Source organism: Giraffa tippelskirchi, chromosome 2, assembly GCF_054371585.1.
Source record: "Giraffa tippelskirchi isolate mGirTip1 chromosome 2, T2T-mGirTip1v1.2.pri, whole genome shotgun sequence".
In the NCBI taxonomy this organism is placed as follows: Eukaryota; Metazoa; Chordata; class Mammalia; order Artiodactyla; family Giraffidae; genus Giraffa; species Giraffa tippelskirchi.
Window position 1 is genome coordinate 88031568 of NC_137276.1, and position 17440 is coordinate 88049007.

The window sequence follows — 17440 nt, forward strand, 5'->3', positions numbered from 1 at the left end:
TGGGTTGTTGTTTCTTTTTTTTTTTTTTGATATTAAATTGTATGAGTTCTTTGTATATTTTGGATATTAACCCCTTTTTTGGACATATGATTTGCAAATATCTTCTCCCATTCAGTGGGTGGCCTTTTTGTTTTGTTAATAGTATTTTCATGAGCCGAAGTTGTTGTATGTGCAAAAGCTTTAAGTTTGATTTAGTCCCATTTGTTTATTTTGCTTTTGTTTTCCTTGCCTGAGGCATAACCAAAAACCACTGCTAACATCAATGTTAAAAAGCATACTACTTATGTTTTCTTCTACAAGTTTTACGGTTTCAGGTCTTAGATTTAATTCCTTCATCTGTTTTGAGTTTCTTGTTGTATAATATATGGTAGGAGAAAGTAGTCCATTTTGGTTCTTCTGAATGTAGCTGTCCAGTTTTCCCAGCACCTTTTATTAAAGAGGCTGTCTATTCTCATTGTATATCCTTGCCTTTGATGTCATAGATCATTAACCATATAAATGTTGGTTTATTTCTGGGCTGTCTATTATATTCCTTTTATCTATGTGTCTGTTTTCATGTCAATACTATATTGTTTTGATTACTGTCCTTTGTGGTATAGTGTGAAATTGGGGAGCACAGTACTTCCAGTTTTGTTCTTCTTTCTTAAGATTGCTTTGGCTATTTGACCTCTTTTGTTGTTTCATATAAATTTTAGGATTATTTAGTTTTGTGAAAAATGCTATGGGTATTTTGATAGGAATTACATTGAATCTGGAGATTGCTATGAGTAGTATGGACATTTTCACAGTATTAATTCTTCTAGTCTGTGAGCACAGTTTATCTCTTCATTTAATTGTGTCTTCCTCAGTTTCTTTCACCAATGTTGTATAGTTTCCAGAGTACAAATCTTTCACTTCCTTGATTAAGTTTCCTAGGAAACTTATTCTTCTCTATACAATTGTAAATGAAATTGTTTTTTTTTTTTAATTTCTGGTCAATTATTATTAGTGTATAGAAATGCAATAGATTTCTGTGAATTCATTTGGTAGACCTAATAGTTTTTTGTGTGGAGTGTTTAAGGTTTTCTATATATAGTACCATATATAGTTATCTATAGTACATGTCATCTGCAAACAGTAGCAGTTTCCATTTGGATGGATTTTATCTCATTTTCTTGCCTAATTGTTCCAGCAAGGGCTTCCAAACTATGTTGAATAAAATTGGGAAGAGTGGGATCCTTGTTTTCTTCCTAGTTTAGAGGAAATGCTTTCAGCTTTTCACCACTGAATATGACATGAACTGTGGGTTTGTCATATATGGCCTTTAGGTTGAAATATGTTTCCTCTGTAACCACTTTGTTGAGAGTTTTTGTTGTAAAATGGATATTGAATTTTATCAAAAGCTTTTCTGCATCTGATTATATGATTTTTACCCTTTATTTTGTTAATGTGGTGTTTCACATTGAGTGATTTGAATATATTGAACTATTCTTGTGTCCCTAGAGTAAATCCTACTGGATCATGATTTATAATCCTTTTAATGTGTTACTGAATTTAGTTTGCTGATATTATGTTGAAGATTTTTGTATCCATGTTTATCAGGGATAATTATCTATTATTTTCTCTGTTTTCATAGTGTCTTTGATTTTGATATCAGGGTAATGCTGGCCATGTAGAATGAGTTTGAAAGTGTTCCTTCCTTCCCCTTCAGTTTTTTGAAATAGTTTGAGAAGAATAGGTATTAAGTCTTCTCTATATGTTTGAGAATACTCTTTTTTATCCCCTCACTTTTTGTGTCATTTTAGTGTCATATGAGTCCTTTGATGGCAGCATGTATATGGAACTTGTTTTTCTTTTAATCCATATAGCCATCCTATTTTCTGGAGGTGAACATTTAGTCCATTTACATTTAAAGTAATTATTGACAGACATGTACTTATTACAATGTTGTTAGTTGTTTTCTTGTGATTTTTGGTATTCTCTGTTCCTTTCTTCTCTTAGTCCCTTATGATTTGGTTACTGAGTTATGTTTGTGTTACTTCCTCTTTATCTTTTGTGTATCTATTATATGTCTTTGATTCATGGTTACCATGAAGTTCTTATATAGTAAATATCAGTATATTTTAAGTTGACCGTTGTTCAAGTTTGGCTATATTCTAAAAACAATACATTTTTACTTCCCTCTGCCACATTTTATGTTTTTGGTGTCTTATTTTACATTTTTTATTTTGTACATTGTCAAATAATTATTGTAGATAATATTTGATTTTACTAGTTTTGTATTTTAACCTTCATACTAGCTGTATAGTTGGCTGATCCATTACCTTTACTATATATTTGGCTTTACTGGTGGTATTTTCCTCTTTTATAATTTTCATATTTCTAGTTATGTTCTTGTCTTTTCTCTTTAAGGAAGACCCTTTAACATTTCTTATAAAGTTGGCCTAGTGGTGATGGACTCCTTTACCTTTTGCTGATCTGGTAACCTCTTTCTCTCTTCTTCAATACTGAATGTTAACTTCGCCAGATAGAGGTTCTTGGTTGTGTTTTTCCTTTCAGTACTTTGAATATGTCATGCCATTCCTTTTGGCCTGCAAATTTTCTGCTGAAAAATCAGCTGATAATCTCACAGGGTTTATTTTGTATGTGACAAGTTTTTTTTTTTGTTTGTTTGTTTTTGCTGCCCTTAATACTCTCTTTAACTTCTGACATTTTGATGATAGTGTATTTGTGTAGGTCCCTTTGGATTGACTTTATTTGGAATTCTCTGGGATTCCTAGACTTGAATGTGTTTCTTTCACCAGTTTAGGGGAATTTACATCCATTATCTCTTGAAATATCTCTGTCCCTTTCTTTTCCTTCTGGGAACTCTATAATGCAAATGTTAGAATGCTTATTGTGCCCCAGAGGCTCCTTAAACTATCCTCATTTTTAAAAATTCTTTTTTTCCTTTTGCTGTTTTGGCTGGGTGATTTCCTATTAGCCTGTCTTCCATGTTGCTGATCCTTTCCTCTGCATCATCTAATCTGCCTGTGATTCCCTCTAGTTTCTAACTTAGCTCCATTTCATTTAATTCTTTTTCTGATGTTTTGTCTTGTTCTTTTATTTGGAACACTTTTCTTTGTCTCCTCATATAAACTAATTTTCTGTTTCTATGTATTAGGTAGATCAGCTATTATCTCCTGGTCTTTAAAGAGTGACTTTGTGTAGAAGGTGTCCTGTGGGTCCCAGTAGTGTGGCACCTCCTGGTCACCAGAGTCAGGTACTCCAGGGGTGTGCTCTGTGTGGGCTGTGTACATACTCCTGTTATGGCTGAGTTGCAATTGCTTTGGGTGCAGTAGTGTATGGGGCTAGTTCCCAGTACAGCCAGCTGTAAGGCCTGGCCACAATCTGCCAGCTCCTTTACACTCAGAGAAAGCTTCAACAGATCGGTGCCCCTCAGGTACATGCCCTAAAATTAATAAATGAGTTTCCTTTTTGTATGACCCAGGCACTTTTCTAACTGCTGCCTCTGCACTGGGATTTGGAAAGAGTGAATCTGTGCCTGCACCCTTTAAGAGCAGTCTCAGTTTCCTACAGGCTTCTGGCTCTCCCACAAGTAAGCCCCTCTGGTTTTAAAGCCAGATATTATTGTGGCTCATCTTCCTGATGCACGTCTTCTAAGATGAGGAGCCTAATGTTGGGCTTGGGCCCTTGGCCCTTTGGAGAAGACCCCTAGGGCTGTGATACCCCTCTTGCTTGTGGATTGCTCCACTGTGGGCATGGATTCTGACTAAACTGCATCTCTCCTACCTGTCTCATTGTTGCTTTTTCTTTTTATCTTCAGTTGTGGAAAATATTTTCTGTTAGTCTTATGGTCATTCTCAGAGATGGTTCTCTCTATGTAGTTGTGATTTTGGTGTATGTGTGGGAGGACGTGAGCCCAAGATCTCCCTACTCTGCCATCTTGTTCTATCTCCCCTCCCCACTCTAGTTTATTATTGATAGGGTTTGTGGGGTGGCTCTAATTAGAACTTATTCTAGATCTATTTTAATCTACAGGCTTTCTTTTCCTCAAGTCAGTATTCCAGAATCACTGCCCAGAAGCCTGGGTTATAGTGAGTACCATAGTCCCCCAGAAGAGTTCAGTGCCTTTTGGTGATAAAGTATATACAATATTTGTTTTTTGTGGTGATAGTGGTCAGAGGTCACACTGGCACATACCCATTCACTGTACATGTCTAGATTGAGCCTTTAAGCATATTTGTATTATTACTAAGTTACTGTTCACATAACTGCTTTTATTTGTTTTGTTTTGGTTAATAAGTTTCATTAGCTCAATTAAAACTGTATTAGATTGTTTGACATATTTAATGGTATCTCTTCTTATTTTTGACATAATGAAATGTGACTTTTATGATGTATAATGCATTTTTTGGCATTTCTAAACAAAGTTTGCTTTCATTTATGATTCACAGTCTGGAGAGAATTTTGTTCATTGTGCATCTCTAGGTGACAAATATTCGTAGAATTATTAAGGGGATGTACCTAATAAAGAAAACATGCTTTGAAGTTAGTGGTTTATAGAATGAAAGTACATTGATGGGAAAGTCTTACTTTTGTTAATAGTGCAGTTTTCCTTCTTTTCCAGATCCTCCTGAATTATTTTGGAAACTATATACCTAATGCATGGACACAAGATAATGGCTGCACTCTTTGTGAAGTGGATACAATTGACTTGTCTGCAGTAGATGTGAGTGGAATTGACTCTGGGTGAAATGTAGTAATAAAAGTATATTTTCATGAAATGCAATGGTTTGTAAAATAAAAACAACACATTGTTTTCTAGTATTGACAATTTGGTAGATAATAGATTTATAAATCTAAAGCATGATGACAGAAAATTGCTGGATATGTGTATTTCTAGAAAAACCAGATAATAATTGACCCCAACTGACCCCAGTAAAAGGGGCTTGGTTGTTAATATTTACTAGCTTGCTATGAGTGGGAATTCTTGTTTTTAGTCTTTAACTTGGTCAAAGGATTGTGGAAAATAATGATTATAAGGCTCCAATATTTGTATTGGCTAATTTTATCTGTGCTTGATTTTCAAATTTGATGACTTAAAAATAATAATAAATAGCTAAGGACTGTTTTAGTATTTTATATATAGTAACTCGTATTAATTTTACAAATCCCATAGGTTTGACTGAGGTTTACAGATGAGAAAACTGAGGTACCTCCACATTAAGTAACTTACTTAAGGCATGCAATTTTTTTTCTTTTTTTTATATTGAAAGTGCGATTTGAATTTAGGCAATCTGGTTCCAGACCCTATAATTTTGACCACTGTGCAATTTTGCCTAGATGTCACAAATATATTATATGCCAAGCATAGTGCTACTTACACATATATTTCATACAGAATTATAGCTATAGTTTACCATTTATACTTTGAAGATAAACATGCAGTTGGAAGTAATTATTATTTATGTATAAATGTTTTATGCATCCTTCTTCTGTCATCAATCAGAGCAGTTTTAGGATATCCTGTAGTAATATTTTTATTCCAAAAAATGGCTCTTATAATTTGGAAGACTATTACATGTATGAACGATGGGTTCTAATTTTGTCATTAAGACTGATTATTTCTTTTACTTACCATAGATTTGTTGAATATCTACAGCATGCCAGATAAGTATAGACACAAATAAAATTCCCCTTAATATAGTTCTGGTGACTTCTGGACCCATACAAATTCAAAATAATCTCACTGTAAAATACTAAATGTCCTGAATTAAGTAGTTTCTGTTTTTATCACTGTCTGAAAGGGAGGATAAAGAGTAATTTGTTCATATTTAGGAGCTTCTGAATAGAGCCCTCTTTTACTTGAAACTAAGATTTTTTTGGCCGGTCTCTGAAATAACAAGCTGAATGTTTCCTATCTGGAAAGAAAGCCAGAAAATTTCTCAATGAAGCTGCATCAGGAAGATGTTTAAAAATTCATCCTGATCTTTTTTTCAAATGAGTGCTGTCTTCTGGAGGGAGAGTTAAAATTTTTTATCTGTTTGGTTTCCTGTTAACATAAACTTTCTGGTGTCAAGACAGAAAAATATTTATATTATAATTTTTTGTCTTTATTTTTTTGCACATAGGAATAACTTGATTCTCAAGCTGTTTTTGTCTTACAGACTGCTAGAAAGGAAAGCCATTTTATTATAAAAATAAATTTCTTATTATTTTATTTATGTAGTAATTATGCATATAGAAATTAAAATTATATGGATAGTTAAGGTCTAGGGCTACCATATTCTAAGATGTGGGCCATAGGCAAATTTCTTTATATGTAAAAATAATAATTGTTGTCTCAGAGAATTGGTAGGAGGCTTAAAGAAATTACATATATGTTTATGTATATAGTGATATTTTATATGATAAATCATATATATATGAAATGCTAAGCCTTGAATAATACATAACCATTATCATCATTGGTGTACTGTTGTTATAAAATGAGCTTAGATTGATAGTGGAGGTGTAGCATGTTGACTTTCTCTTTTCCCTTTCATGCACTGGAGAAGGAAATGGCAACCCACTCCAGTGTTCCTGCCTGGAGAATCCCAGGGACGGGGGAGCCTGGTGAGCTGCCGTCTATGGGGTCGCACAGAGTCGGACACGACTGAAGCGACTTAGCAGCAGCAGCAGCAGCATGTTGAAGCCTAACTCTTTACCTACTAATTAATGTGTTCTCAGTTGCTCTTAATCTCCTTTTCCTCATATTGTAAATTTGGAATAATAAATGACTTCTAAGGTTATAATGAAATGTAAATGACATGCATCACTCATTTGATAAGGGAGAGTTGTCATTCAGTTTTTACTCACTTCCCCTATTGAGAACTCCTAGAAGGTAGATTTTTTTTTTCTTTAGTTGTTTGTCTTTGTTTATTGACTTAGTAATAAATATTTGGATAACTGAGTGAATATATACAATGAATTGATATATACAACAGTGTTTGAGTTGTACTTCAATCCACACAAATATTAGGTCATCATCCAGATGACAGAGGAATACTTGAGGTGTTATGTGTGAAAAGATGGGGGAGAGGTACCTAATTTGGCACTTAACATATACGGCACTTTAAAAAATCTGTAATCTTTATTTTTAGAAGTTTTTTGTTATCTAAAAATTTTTCTTGTTCAATAGTACGATGTACTTATTTGTCTTTTCTTTTTACCTTTTGATCTCCTTCACCCATCTGTATATAATTTGTAATTTAAAAATCTAAAGTCAGGCTTCAAGAGATAGATTTAAAAAGGCATTATAAAGAAATCTTTCATATAGTTCCAATAAAAATACTGTTGCATGCTTATTTACTTATGTTTCTGTCTTCCTCAACTATTTGTAAGTTCTCCAAGCCAGGAACTTTCCCTCCATTTTCTAAATGTTTCTGATCACGAGGATTGACTAATAATAGATATTTCAGAATTGTTCATGCAATGAGTGAAAGATAAGCCATCCTCTAACACTTACCCAAACATAAATTAAGAAAATATATAAAAATCAGTACAAGATAAGATATATTAGTGAAGCAAAATAGCTTTCCTTATATATAACATAATAATGAAGCAAAATAAAGAACTATCAGTAAAATGAGATTAAAGATTCAAACATAGAAATAAAGTCTCATGATTTTAGTAATGAGACTAAATGAAGTTTCTCATAATAATCTCTATGATTACTTTATTTGAGCCACAGATGAATCATTCAGTTTCCAAGCCATCGAAACAAACAAGGAAGCACAGTTAGCATTTCGGCTTCTGAGATGAAGCTGTCAAAATAGATTCATATCTAAAGAAAGTTTCTTTTAGGACTACTTTAAAGGGAACATTAAATAATAGAGCAGGCAATAACGTTAATTAGTGTCCCTGTAATAAATATAGTAGTGAGCTTCCTCTTCAACCTGAATCATAATGTCAAGATGTTATTCAGTAAAAATCATTGATGGGGTCCACAAAAATGTATTAGAGAATTGCCACTGGGCTATCAAAGTTATGTTGTACTGATATTATAGTATGTTTTGTGCTGTATTGATTAATACTTGAATAGAATTTAAAGTAAAATCATGCTAATGATAATTTGTTTTTATGTTTGCCATAAAACAAAGGTGTATCCAAATGTAACAATAGGTGTTTTTATTGAGCAACCAACCCCTTTCCTACCTCGATTTCTGAACACATTGTTGACACTGGATTACCCAAAAGAAGCACTTAAATTCTTTATTCATAACAAAGTAAGTATTTGAAAAATGAATTATTTTATGTGAAAACTTTGATCTTAGTTGAAACTATTTATTATTACTTGTTCATGTCTAAAAAATTTTAAAAATTTGTGTTAAATTCAGAGAGGGTTTTGAAATCATTACTGCTTTGCCTCTTTAGGGGGCTTCCCTTGTAGCTCAGTCAGTAAAGAATATGCCTTCAGTGCAGGAGACTGGGGTTCAATCCCTGGGTTGGGAAGATCCCCTGGAGAAGGAAATGGCGACCCACCCCCGTATCCTTGCCTGGAAAATCTCATGGACAGAGGAGCCTGGTGGGCTGCAGTCCATGGGTTCGCAAAGAATCAGGCACAACTGAGTGACTAACACTTACTCGCCTCTTTAGGACCTAAGTATTTTCAAATCCAGTAACTAGTATCATAGTATTGGGATGAGCCACATGAAGCTGTCAGTTTTTTTGTAGATCAAAAATGGTTCACTATCAGCCATTTTAATAAATTTAACCTAATATATAATGAAGAGATGTCAAAGAGTCTATAGTCTTTTGCCTTTGGGTTCGTTCTGGTACTTACTTTTATAGAACTGGTCATAAAATCATAGCTAATGATAATACCTGGATTTCCCTGCTGGCTCAGACGGTGAAGAATCTGCCTGTATTGCAAGAGATGCAGGTTCAGTCCTTGGGTCAGGAAGATCTGGAGAAGGGCACGGCAACCCACTCCAGTATTTTTGTCTAGAGAATCCCATGGACAGAGGAGCATGGCAGGCTACAGACCAGGGGATCACAGAGTCGGATGACTGAAGCAGCTCAGCATGCACTCGGTGATAATACCTAACATCAGAACTTGAAATGTCTTCTAGATACAGTATTGTTTTGATTAATCACACAATGGCATACTCTTTCCCAAAGGTGTTGGATACTTTCATTTCCTTCAAAACATATTCAGAACCTCCCAAATACCTCCCACATATAGTCTAAACTTAAAGACATTTTTCCTCAGTGTTTTTCCATTTACTTATCTCTTTCATATTGAAACTGTTGGCGTTTATTGTCATCTGGAGAAACTCAATAGCCATGAAGTATAGTTTTTTTCCTCTCTTTTGTCTTAATACTTTTACTTTAACATTGTTCTTTCTTCCTGACGTACATATCAGCTAGTCACTTGCATTTTCCAGAGACTATTTTATTTAATATATTTGCAAAAAACTAGCTCAAGTAAGTTTTAAAGGGTGAATGCATTGAGCATTTGGTTTTTATAAAATGCATTGTTATATATTACCTATATTAAAGTATTTTCTTTTTAAGGATTGTGTGTTACACTTTTCCTCTTTTCATGGGACCTAAAACCCCTTGATAACAGGAGTTTTTATCTTCTTTTATTTAATATTTTACCTCTCTGCAGCTTTTGTATGATGTCATTTTAATGAGCTGTGAAAAAGCTTTCAAAAATACTTAGTGAGATTTGATAAATAAAAGCTCTGAAGTTCTCTAATGATGGAGATAATTTTATCTAAATTTTAGCACAGTAGAATCACACTAATTTAATGACTTTTGATGTTGATTATTTTCTCATCATATTTCCTTATCAATAAAATCTTACTGATTTTCCCTTCTTTTTGTAAAAAATGACTCTTTAGGTGACCATAAATTTTTCTCTCTGCTTAAAATAACATTGTAATATTTATTTTATAAAAAAGATAACAGATTAATCTGTTACGTTTAGTAGATATTATGGATATTTTACAACACATGTCTAAGATTCTCTACCATAAGCCTTTTTTCTCTTTCGGGTTAGAAATGTTTTATAGCACTTACGGTTTAAGTATTAATGCAAGGATCTGTCTAGAAGTAGATATTAAAAGAATTTTAAAGTATCTTTTAAAAAAATTCCTATGTATCTTATTTTAGGTTCTTCCTGTGATATTTAGATGACATTTAAATATATAATGTGTTTAATACAGTTATCATTTTGTCTGTAATTGAGTGAATATGTGAATTGTGGAGTTCGCAGTTTTGAATGTGAAGTCATCCTTCCATATGAAAACTTCAGTTGTCTTATTATTTTTCTGTCACTACTTTTCTTTGAAACTAATTTTCAATTTTTAAAATATGTTACAGGAAGTTTATCATGAAAAGGACATCAAAGTATTTTTTGATAAAGCTAAACATGAAATCACTACTATAAAAATAGTAGGACCAGAAGAAAATCTAAGTCAAGCTGAAGCCAGAAACATGGGAATGTATGTTTTAACAAATATAAATTCAACCAGTATTTACTAAAGAAACTTTTCTTCAAAATTAGTATTCTAAACTTGGATGTCTCAACTGTGTGTGCACATGTGTGTGTATGTGTGCATGTGTGTGTGTGCATGTGTGTATCCACACATGAGCATGCCTCTGCTTTAGAACTATATCTGTGTTTGAGTGTATTTATGTCTAAAGGGCCATGAAAATTATTTACAATTTTCTTTTAATGGCTGAGAGTCAATATATTTAATGAAACTATTAATTGAACTTCAGTTCAAGATTTAAATCCTCAGACAGATGAGTCATGTGACTGATGTAACAGTGATTTAAATATGCATTAGCTGAAGGTTATGTGGGACAGAAATGTATGTTTCAGAATTTTAGTTACCTCCTGGGCTTCCCCAGTGGCTCAGTGGTAAAGAATCTGCCTGCAATGTAGGAGCCACAGGAGATGTGGGTTTGATCCCTGGGTTGGGAAGATCTTCTGGAGGAAGAAATGGCAACTCACTCCAGTATTCTTGCCTGGAGAATCCCATGGACAGAGAAGCCTGGTGGGCTATAGTCCATGGGGTTGCAAAGAGTTGGACATGACTGAAGCGACTTAGCATGCATGCATGCATGCATGATCTAAATAGTACTATAACCAAAGGAAATACTTAGGTCCTTTGTCTAGCCCCTTTAATACTTCAGACAGATTATTTATAAAATTTTGGATACAGTAAAGACAATCATTTATTCAGTGATTGTTGAATATGTCCATCAGTGGTTAGAGAGCTACTGATTAAAAGGTAAGAGATGGTCACTTCTCAGCAGGAGATATTCTTGTATTGTGCTATGGAAGCTCTGCCCAGAGTGATAGACAGTGCCTATTGTGGGTGTATAAGGACTGGCAGGGAAACAGATCTTGGAAAAATGAAACTGATGTTAATAGTAAGGGTTCTGTAACTTAATCATTGGAGAGTACCTTCGGTCCACATTTAGAACCTGTTTTCTCTAATTTAAAAAATTTTGTATGTGCTCTGTTGTGTCTGACTTTGCCTCAGCACAGTGTTTTCTAATTTACTTATGGCATTACAATTATCAGCAGCTCATTCCTTTTCATTGCTGACTAGTATTTTTCCAGATGACTATATTACAAGTGCTTTCTATTCTCTACTGTTGATAGTCATTGGGTTATGTAGAGTTTCTGGCCATTATGAATAAAACTGCTAATGAAGATTCTTTATTAGAAGTGTGAATAAAATGTATTATGTGTGTGTGCGTGTGTGTGTGTGTGTGTGTGCCTGTGTGTACATATATCCTTTAGAATATATTTGGAAAATACCAAGGAATGGACTAACTAAGGCACAGGGTTAGGATAGATCATGTTTAACTTTTTAAGAAACTGATGAATAGTCCAAAATGGATGGACATTTTACACTTATAACAGCAACGTGGTAGAGCGCCAGCTGCTCCCCGTTTGTCATTCATTGCCCATTTTTTTATTTTAGCCACCCTACTGGATATGGAAAGATATCTTACTCTGGCTTTTTAAGTATTGCCTTTTAATGACAAGAAATTTCAATCTTAATAAAATTCTGTTTCATTTTTTTATGCTTTGGTATTTATTTTCTATTTAAGAAATCTTATTCTGATGTCATGAATCCATTCTTTGAATTTTTTCTTTCATAAGCATTATCATTCTATCATTTCTGTCTAAGATGTTTCAATCTGCAATTCATCTTGAATACATTTTTGTGTTTTGAGTGAAGTATGGGTCAAATTTTATTCTTTACAAATGAAATTCCAGTTGTTTCAACACTCCCTTTATTTCTTTTTTAAAAATTATTTGTGTTTTAATTGAAGGATAGTTGCTTTACAGAATTTTGTTGTTTTCTGCCAAATATCAACATGAATCAGCTATAGATATACATAAGTGCCCTCCCTCTGAACCTTCCTCCCATCTCTCTCCCCATCCCACCCCACTAGGTTGTTACAGAGCCCCACTCCTTTTTAATTTAAGGCTTTTCTTTTCCTATTTAATTGACTTGGCCTTGGCCCTAAATCAGGTGACTGAGTATTTGTATGTGATTGGGAACTCTCTATTCTGTCTTGTTGCTCTAAGATGAATGCCACACTTTATTACCAAGAATTTATATTCATCTTGAAATCATGTAGTATAAATGTTTCAATTTTTATCCAAGATAATCGGGGCTGCTTTAAAAAAAAATTTTTAGTTTATTATTTTATATTGAGATATAATTCACATATAATATTTGTCTCAGGTGTGCAACATAATGCTTTAATATTTGTATATGTTGTGAAATAATCAACACAACGTCTAGTTACCATCTGTCACCATACATAGTTAGAGTATTTTAAAATAATTTCCTCTAATTTTTCTCTTTTACACAATTTTAACAATCTTCCTGTCTGATATCCTGTTTGACAGTTGCTTAGAAACAAATGTGTTATGGAGATAAATACTGTCAGTAGCAGAAAATGATAACTTGGGTCAGCAGTGATGGAGGAGAGCTCAGAAAGAACCCCAAATGCAGAAACCACAATGCTTGGAAGCATGTCGTGTATCACAAGTAGTTCATTCCTTTGTGTTCCTGATGATAATGCTCCAGGCTGTACCAGGAAAAGCATACATCATAATCCATGTCCCCATATAAGAAGCAGGGCAGTGACTATCTTAGAAAGAATTCCATGTAAATCAAGTTTAAAAAGTATTAATACCTAAAGAGTTATACACCTGTATCTCCAAGATTTCACTTAAACTAAATTGTAGATATACAGAATTTTGCTCTGTGAGTATATGTGTGTGTGTGTGTGTCTTTGTAGAAAATATTTTGATTTGTGAAAAAATTCTGTTGACAAAAACATTAGTATAAAGTATGTTTCCCTTTTAGAGAGGACTAAATGCTGACTTATAAATTGCCCATTTGACCTGATGCTTTATGGTTTAAAGTGTTTCATGGCTTGAAAATATATTTCACTTGCCCTAAAGTTTTTAGTGTTGCTCTATCCATGAACATCTGTGTTGATCAACTGACCATTTTGAAATCTAAAGTTAATATTTACCCTTTTAGATATTGTCTTACTATTTTGATTAGAAAAGTATTTTAGAAAAACCTTATTTTACATGAGATTCATTTTAACATTTTTCAACCAATATTTTCAAATATTTGGTTTATTTATTTATTTACTTATTTTATTTATTTTTCAACAACAGGGATTTTTGCCGTCAAGATGAAAACTGTGAATATTACTTTAGTGTGGATGCAGATGTTGTTTTGACAAATCCAAGGACTTTGAAAATTTTGATTGAACAAAACAGGTACTATATATGATTCAATGTCAATTTATTTTTAAAATTATAATTATTTTCTGCATCTATGTAGACATGCTGTAATTACTTATCTGTGTTTAGCAAATTGAGGAAACTCACAAGAGATTATTTTCTACAACTTTCAATTCTAAGAATTTGTATTTTTTAGAGAAGTCAAATAGAAAATAACCTGATGAAAATTTAGATGTATTCAGTATGTTACAATCACAAATGTAATGTTTATTAATTATATTTGGCCTATTTTTTTAAACTAGATGAAATTGTGATCTATCTGTAACATTTGGAATTGCTTTATTTTCTGAAGATATTTTTAAAGTAGAATTTCATAAAACTTCTGACCTAAAAAGTTATTACAAGCAGAGTTGGAAGTTCTTAGAATTTGAAAGAAATTTTGGAGGTGCACATTACTCCACAGACTGATCTGTGATTTTATTTAGTACTGAACTAATTATCATTAGGCAGTACCTGTTTTTATTTAGCCAAATTGAAGTGAGAAAATGGCACTATCTATACCAGCTTATAGTGATTTAATCTTTATTTTATTTATTACTGCTAACACTAGTATTGAAAGTGAAAAAAAAGGTGAAGGTGTTAGTGCTCAGTCATGTCTGATCCTTCACAGCCCCATGGACTATAGCCTGCCAGGCTCCTCTGTCTATGGGATTCTCCAACTAAGTATACTGGAGTGGGTAGCTATTCTCTTCTCCAAAGAATCTTCGTGACCCAGGAATCAAACTGGGTCTCTTGCATTGCAGATGGATTCTTTACCATCTGAATCACTAGGGAAGCCCAGTAATAGTATTACTAGTATTAATATTTCCACTAATAATGCACCTTTAATGAGTGCTTATTAAGTGCCAGATATTAATCTATGTATGTTCACTAATATTAACACAAGTATTTCTCTTAACAAATAGAATGGTTAGCAATGAAATGTTAAAATTGCTGTTTTGAATTTGATGATTAAAACATGTAAGATGTCTACTGTCCTCTATTAACCCATCCTATGTATAATTTGTCAATTTGAGAATTCAGTTATTCAAAAGCTAAGGCTGCTCAGTATTAATTTTAGAATTCCATACTCAAAAACATTGAGGCACACAGCAGATGGATTTTCACTTTCATTATCTCTTTGCCCAGCTCTTTCAGGCAGCTAAGATTATAATTAAAAGATTTCTTTCTAGTAAGTGTTTGATCTTGTCATCTTGAATTATCATTCCTTAAATTAACATAATATGTAGATTCTAATTTATGTTTTTATTTCCAATGTTGTGGGTATTCTAACAAAGCAGATTATAGATGTATCTGGCTAACATTTTATTCTAATAGGAACCAGGAAAAAAAAAAACTACAAACTTTTTTATGAAGTGTATTTGTAGACTCTGTGTTACTTTTCCATAGGTAAAGGAAGGGCACACCTGGTCTTCACAAGATTGGAGTGTTATGAAATGTTTTTTTGTGGAGATAGTCGGTCTATTATCTTCCTCTTGGAGGAGTTGTGTGAGATTTTCTTCAAAATTGTGTCACACTACTACAATTTAGTTCATTTTTAAGTTTAATTCTAGTGGAATTTCAGAATTTGTTACTTCATTTAAAAAATGTTGATGAATTATAAATTAGATTTCCTTAAGAAGAAATCTGACATGTTTTGAATTTGTAACATGTACTTGTCTCAAAGGGACTCCTTTTCTGGTAAATAGTGAGACAGCGCTATTCTATTTTGTTTTCTAAAATAGTCAAAAACCAGAAAAATGTTCAGTGTTGCTGGGGCTAGCACAACCCATTATAAAAGTTAAAAAAAAAATTGCAACATACTTTAAAGTAATTCAGAACTTAACTGCAGGAAAACTGGCCTATTTACAAATATCTCAGCCCATCTTCATAAATTTTTTTATTCAACAAATATTTATGAGATACCTTAATGCACTAGGGACTGTTATGTCTGCCTAATAACAATGAAAATATTTGATTTCATTGAATATAATTCTTGAAATATTTAAAATAAATGATTAAGGTAATTACACTTTTGTTGGATGTAAGTATGGTCCTTTTAAAAATTATTTTTATACTTTCATTCACATTTTCAATTACTTTGTCTTTTTCATTAGTCTTTTTACCAAGCATGATTGAAAATCAGCAATGTACTCGTTTAAGGAAAAGTAAAGGGAGGGAATTCCTCTGTATTTTATTTTAGTTTTTTAGACTAACTGTGTATGTGTTAAATAAAGTTTATTGTTTTCTCTGTCATGTTAAGCCCCAAACACATAATCCTGTGGCAGTTAAAAAATGGATAATTTTCTGAATTTGTTTCTCTCTCCTCAGGAAAATCATTGCTCCTCTTGTAACTCGTCATGGAAAACTGTGGTCCAACTTCTGGGGGGCCTTGAGTCCTGATGGATACTACGCTCGATCTGAAGATTATGTGGATATTGTTCAAGGGAATAGAGTGTAAGTTACTTGATTTGATCTTTTCATGTGAAATATCTTTATGTAAAGATATGGTCTTCTAATATTATATTGAGTTTTCAAACATTTTTTAATCTCTTTCCTTTATATTAAATGGAAATTTGAAGACCCTGGAGACCACTTGTGATCCTGCAATACTAGTTTAAAACTAATATTTTAAAAATTGTTCTTAATGTCATAAGTCTTCAAAGGCACACACTCTCAGTTGTGGTAAATACTAAAAGATAGTGTATGGTTACCATGGGTAGTCATCTTATGGTTGTTAGAAGAGGAATATTCTTTAAAGTTTGGAAAGGGAATTTCATTTAGCTAAATTATTTAGTGGCCAGGATGAACGTTGTTTGATAGCTTATAAAATTTTTAAATGAGTCAACAAAAACACCAACAACTAAACCTTCCATGATTTCCTTTTGAAGAATTTTCTGTGTGATATAGCTGGTATTCTGCTTTAAAGAGAAGTTTCTTCACTGTATGATTTCCATTTTCTAGAGTTTGAAAAGAGTATACTTGCTACCAAGTATGTGCATTATTGATACTTATTTCAGACACAGAAGTTGGTATTTTTTAAACTAAAGGATGGTCACATTTGAATTAGCTTTTTGCTAACGTTAAAATAGAGAAGAATGTCATCCTTTTTTTTCAAACAGCTGGCTTGAACCAGAGTGACTGAGATATTACATGCTTTGCCTAATTTCTCAGATACATCAGCTCAATTAAAGAGGGTTAACGTTTAGAAAAAAAAAATTATACAGTTTTTGTTGAACAGTTGAGTTGTGAAGAGATGTTTTGCTTGTGAAAATTACAATAGGCATGAGAACAGTAATAGTTAATTTGAATGATATAAATGTGATAAAGTCTTTTGTTAGCTGCAGTTAAGAAGCATGATAGCTGAGAAAATACTATTACAATCATATTCTGTTGTTTCAAATTACTTTAATAGTTTCTGGGATGATTTGTATAGACCATATGCCTGATGTTGTCTGTGGGTGGGGCAGAAATAAGGCTTCACAGAAGTAGAAATGGAGAACTCATATTTCATTGAAGCTGTTTTAGGCACTGGTGTGTTTTGCTCAACTTTCTGTTGAACTAAAGGAAAAGAATAAAGTAGCGTCTTTTGATTTAGTTAATAGAAGAATGTACCTTATGTATAAGCGATGC

General features: G+C 32.9%; 1 protein-coding gene across 8 annotated transcripts in view; it reads left to right on the forward strand.

Moving 5' to 3' along the window:
• PLOD2 (procollagen-lysine,2-oxoglutarate 5-dioxygenase 2) overlaps nt 1-17440 on the forward strand; it is a 107353-nt gene that overhangs the window by 78935 nt on the left and 10978 nt on the right. For all 8 annotated transcript variants that reach the window (XM_081573952.1, XM_081573953.1, XM_081573954.1 and 5 more), the window contains 5 exons: nt 4610-4711; nt 8124-8249; nt 10354-10475; nt 13700-13804; nt 16139-16264. In XM_081573952.1, coding sequence (XP_081430078.1) covers nt 4610-4711; nt 8124-8249; nt 10354-10475; nt 13700-13804; nt 16139-16264 — 581 coding nt within the window. The remainder of the gene's footprint in view (nt 1-4609; nt 4712-8123; nt 8250-10353; nt 10476-13699; nt 13805-16138; nt 16265-17440) is intronic.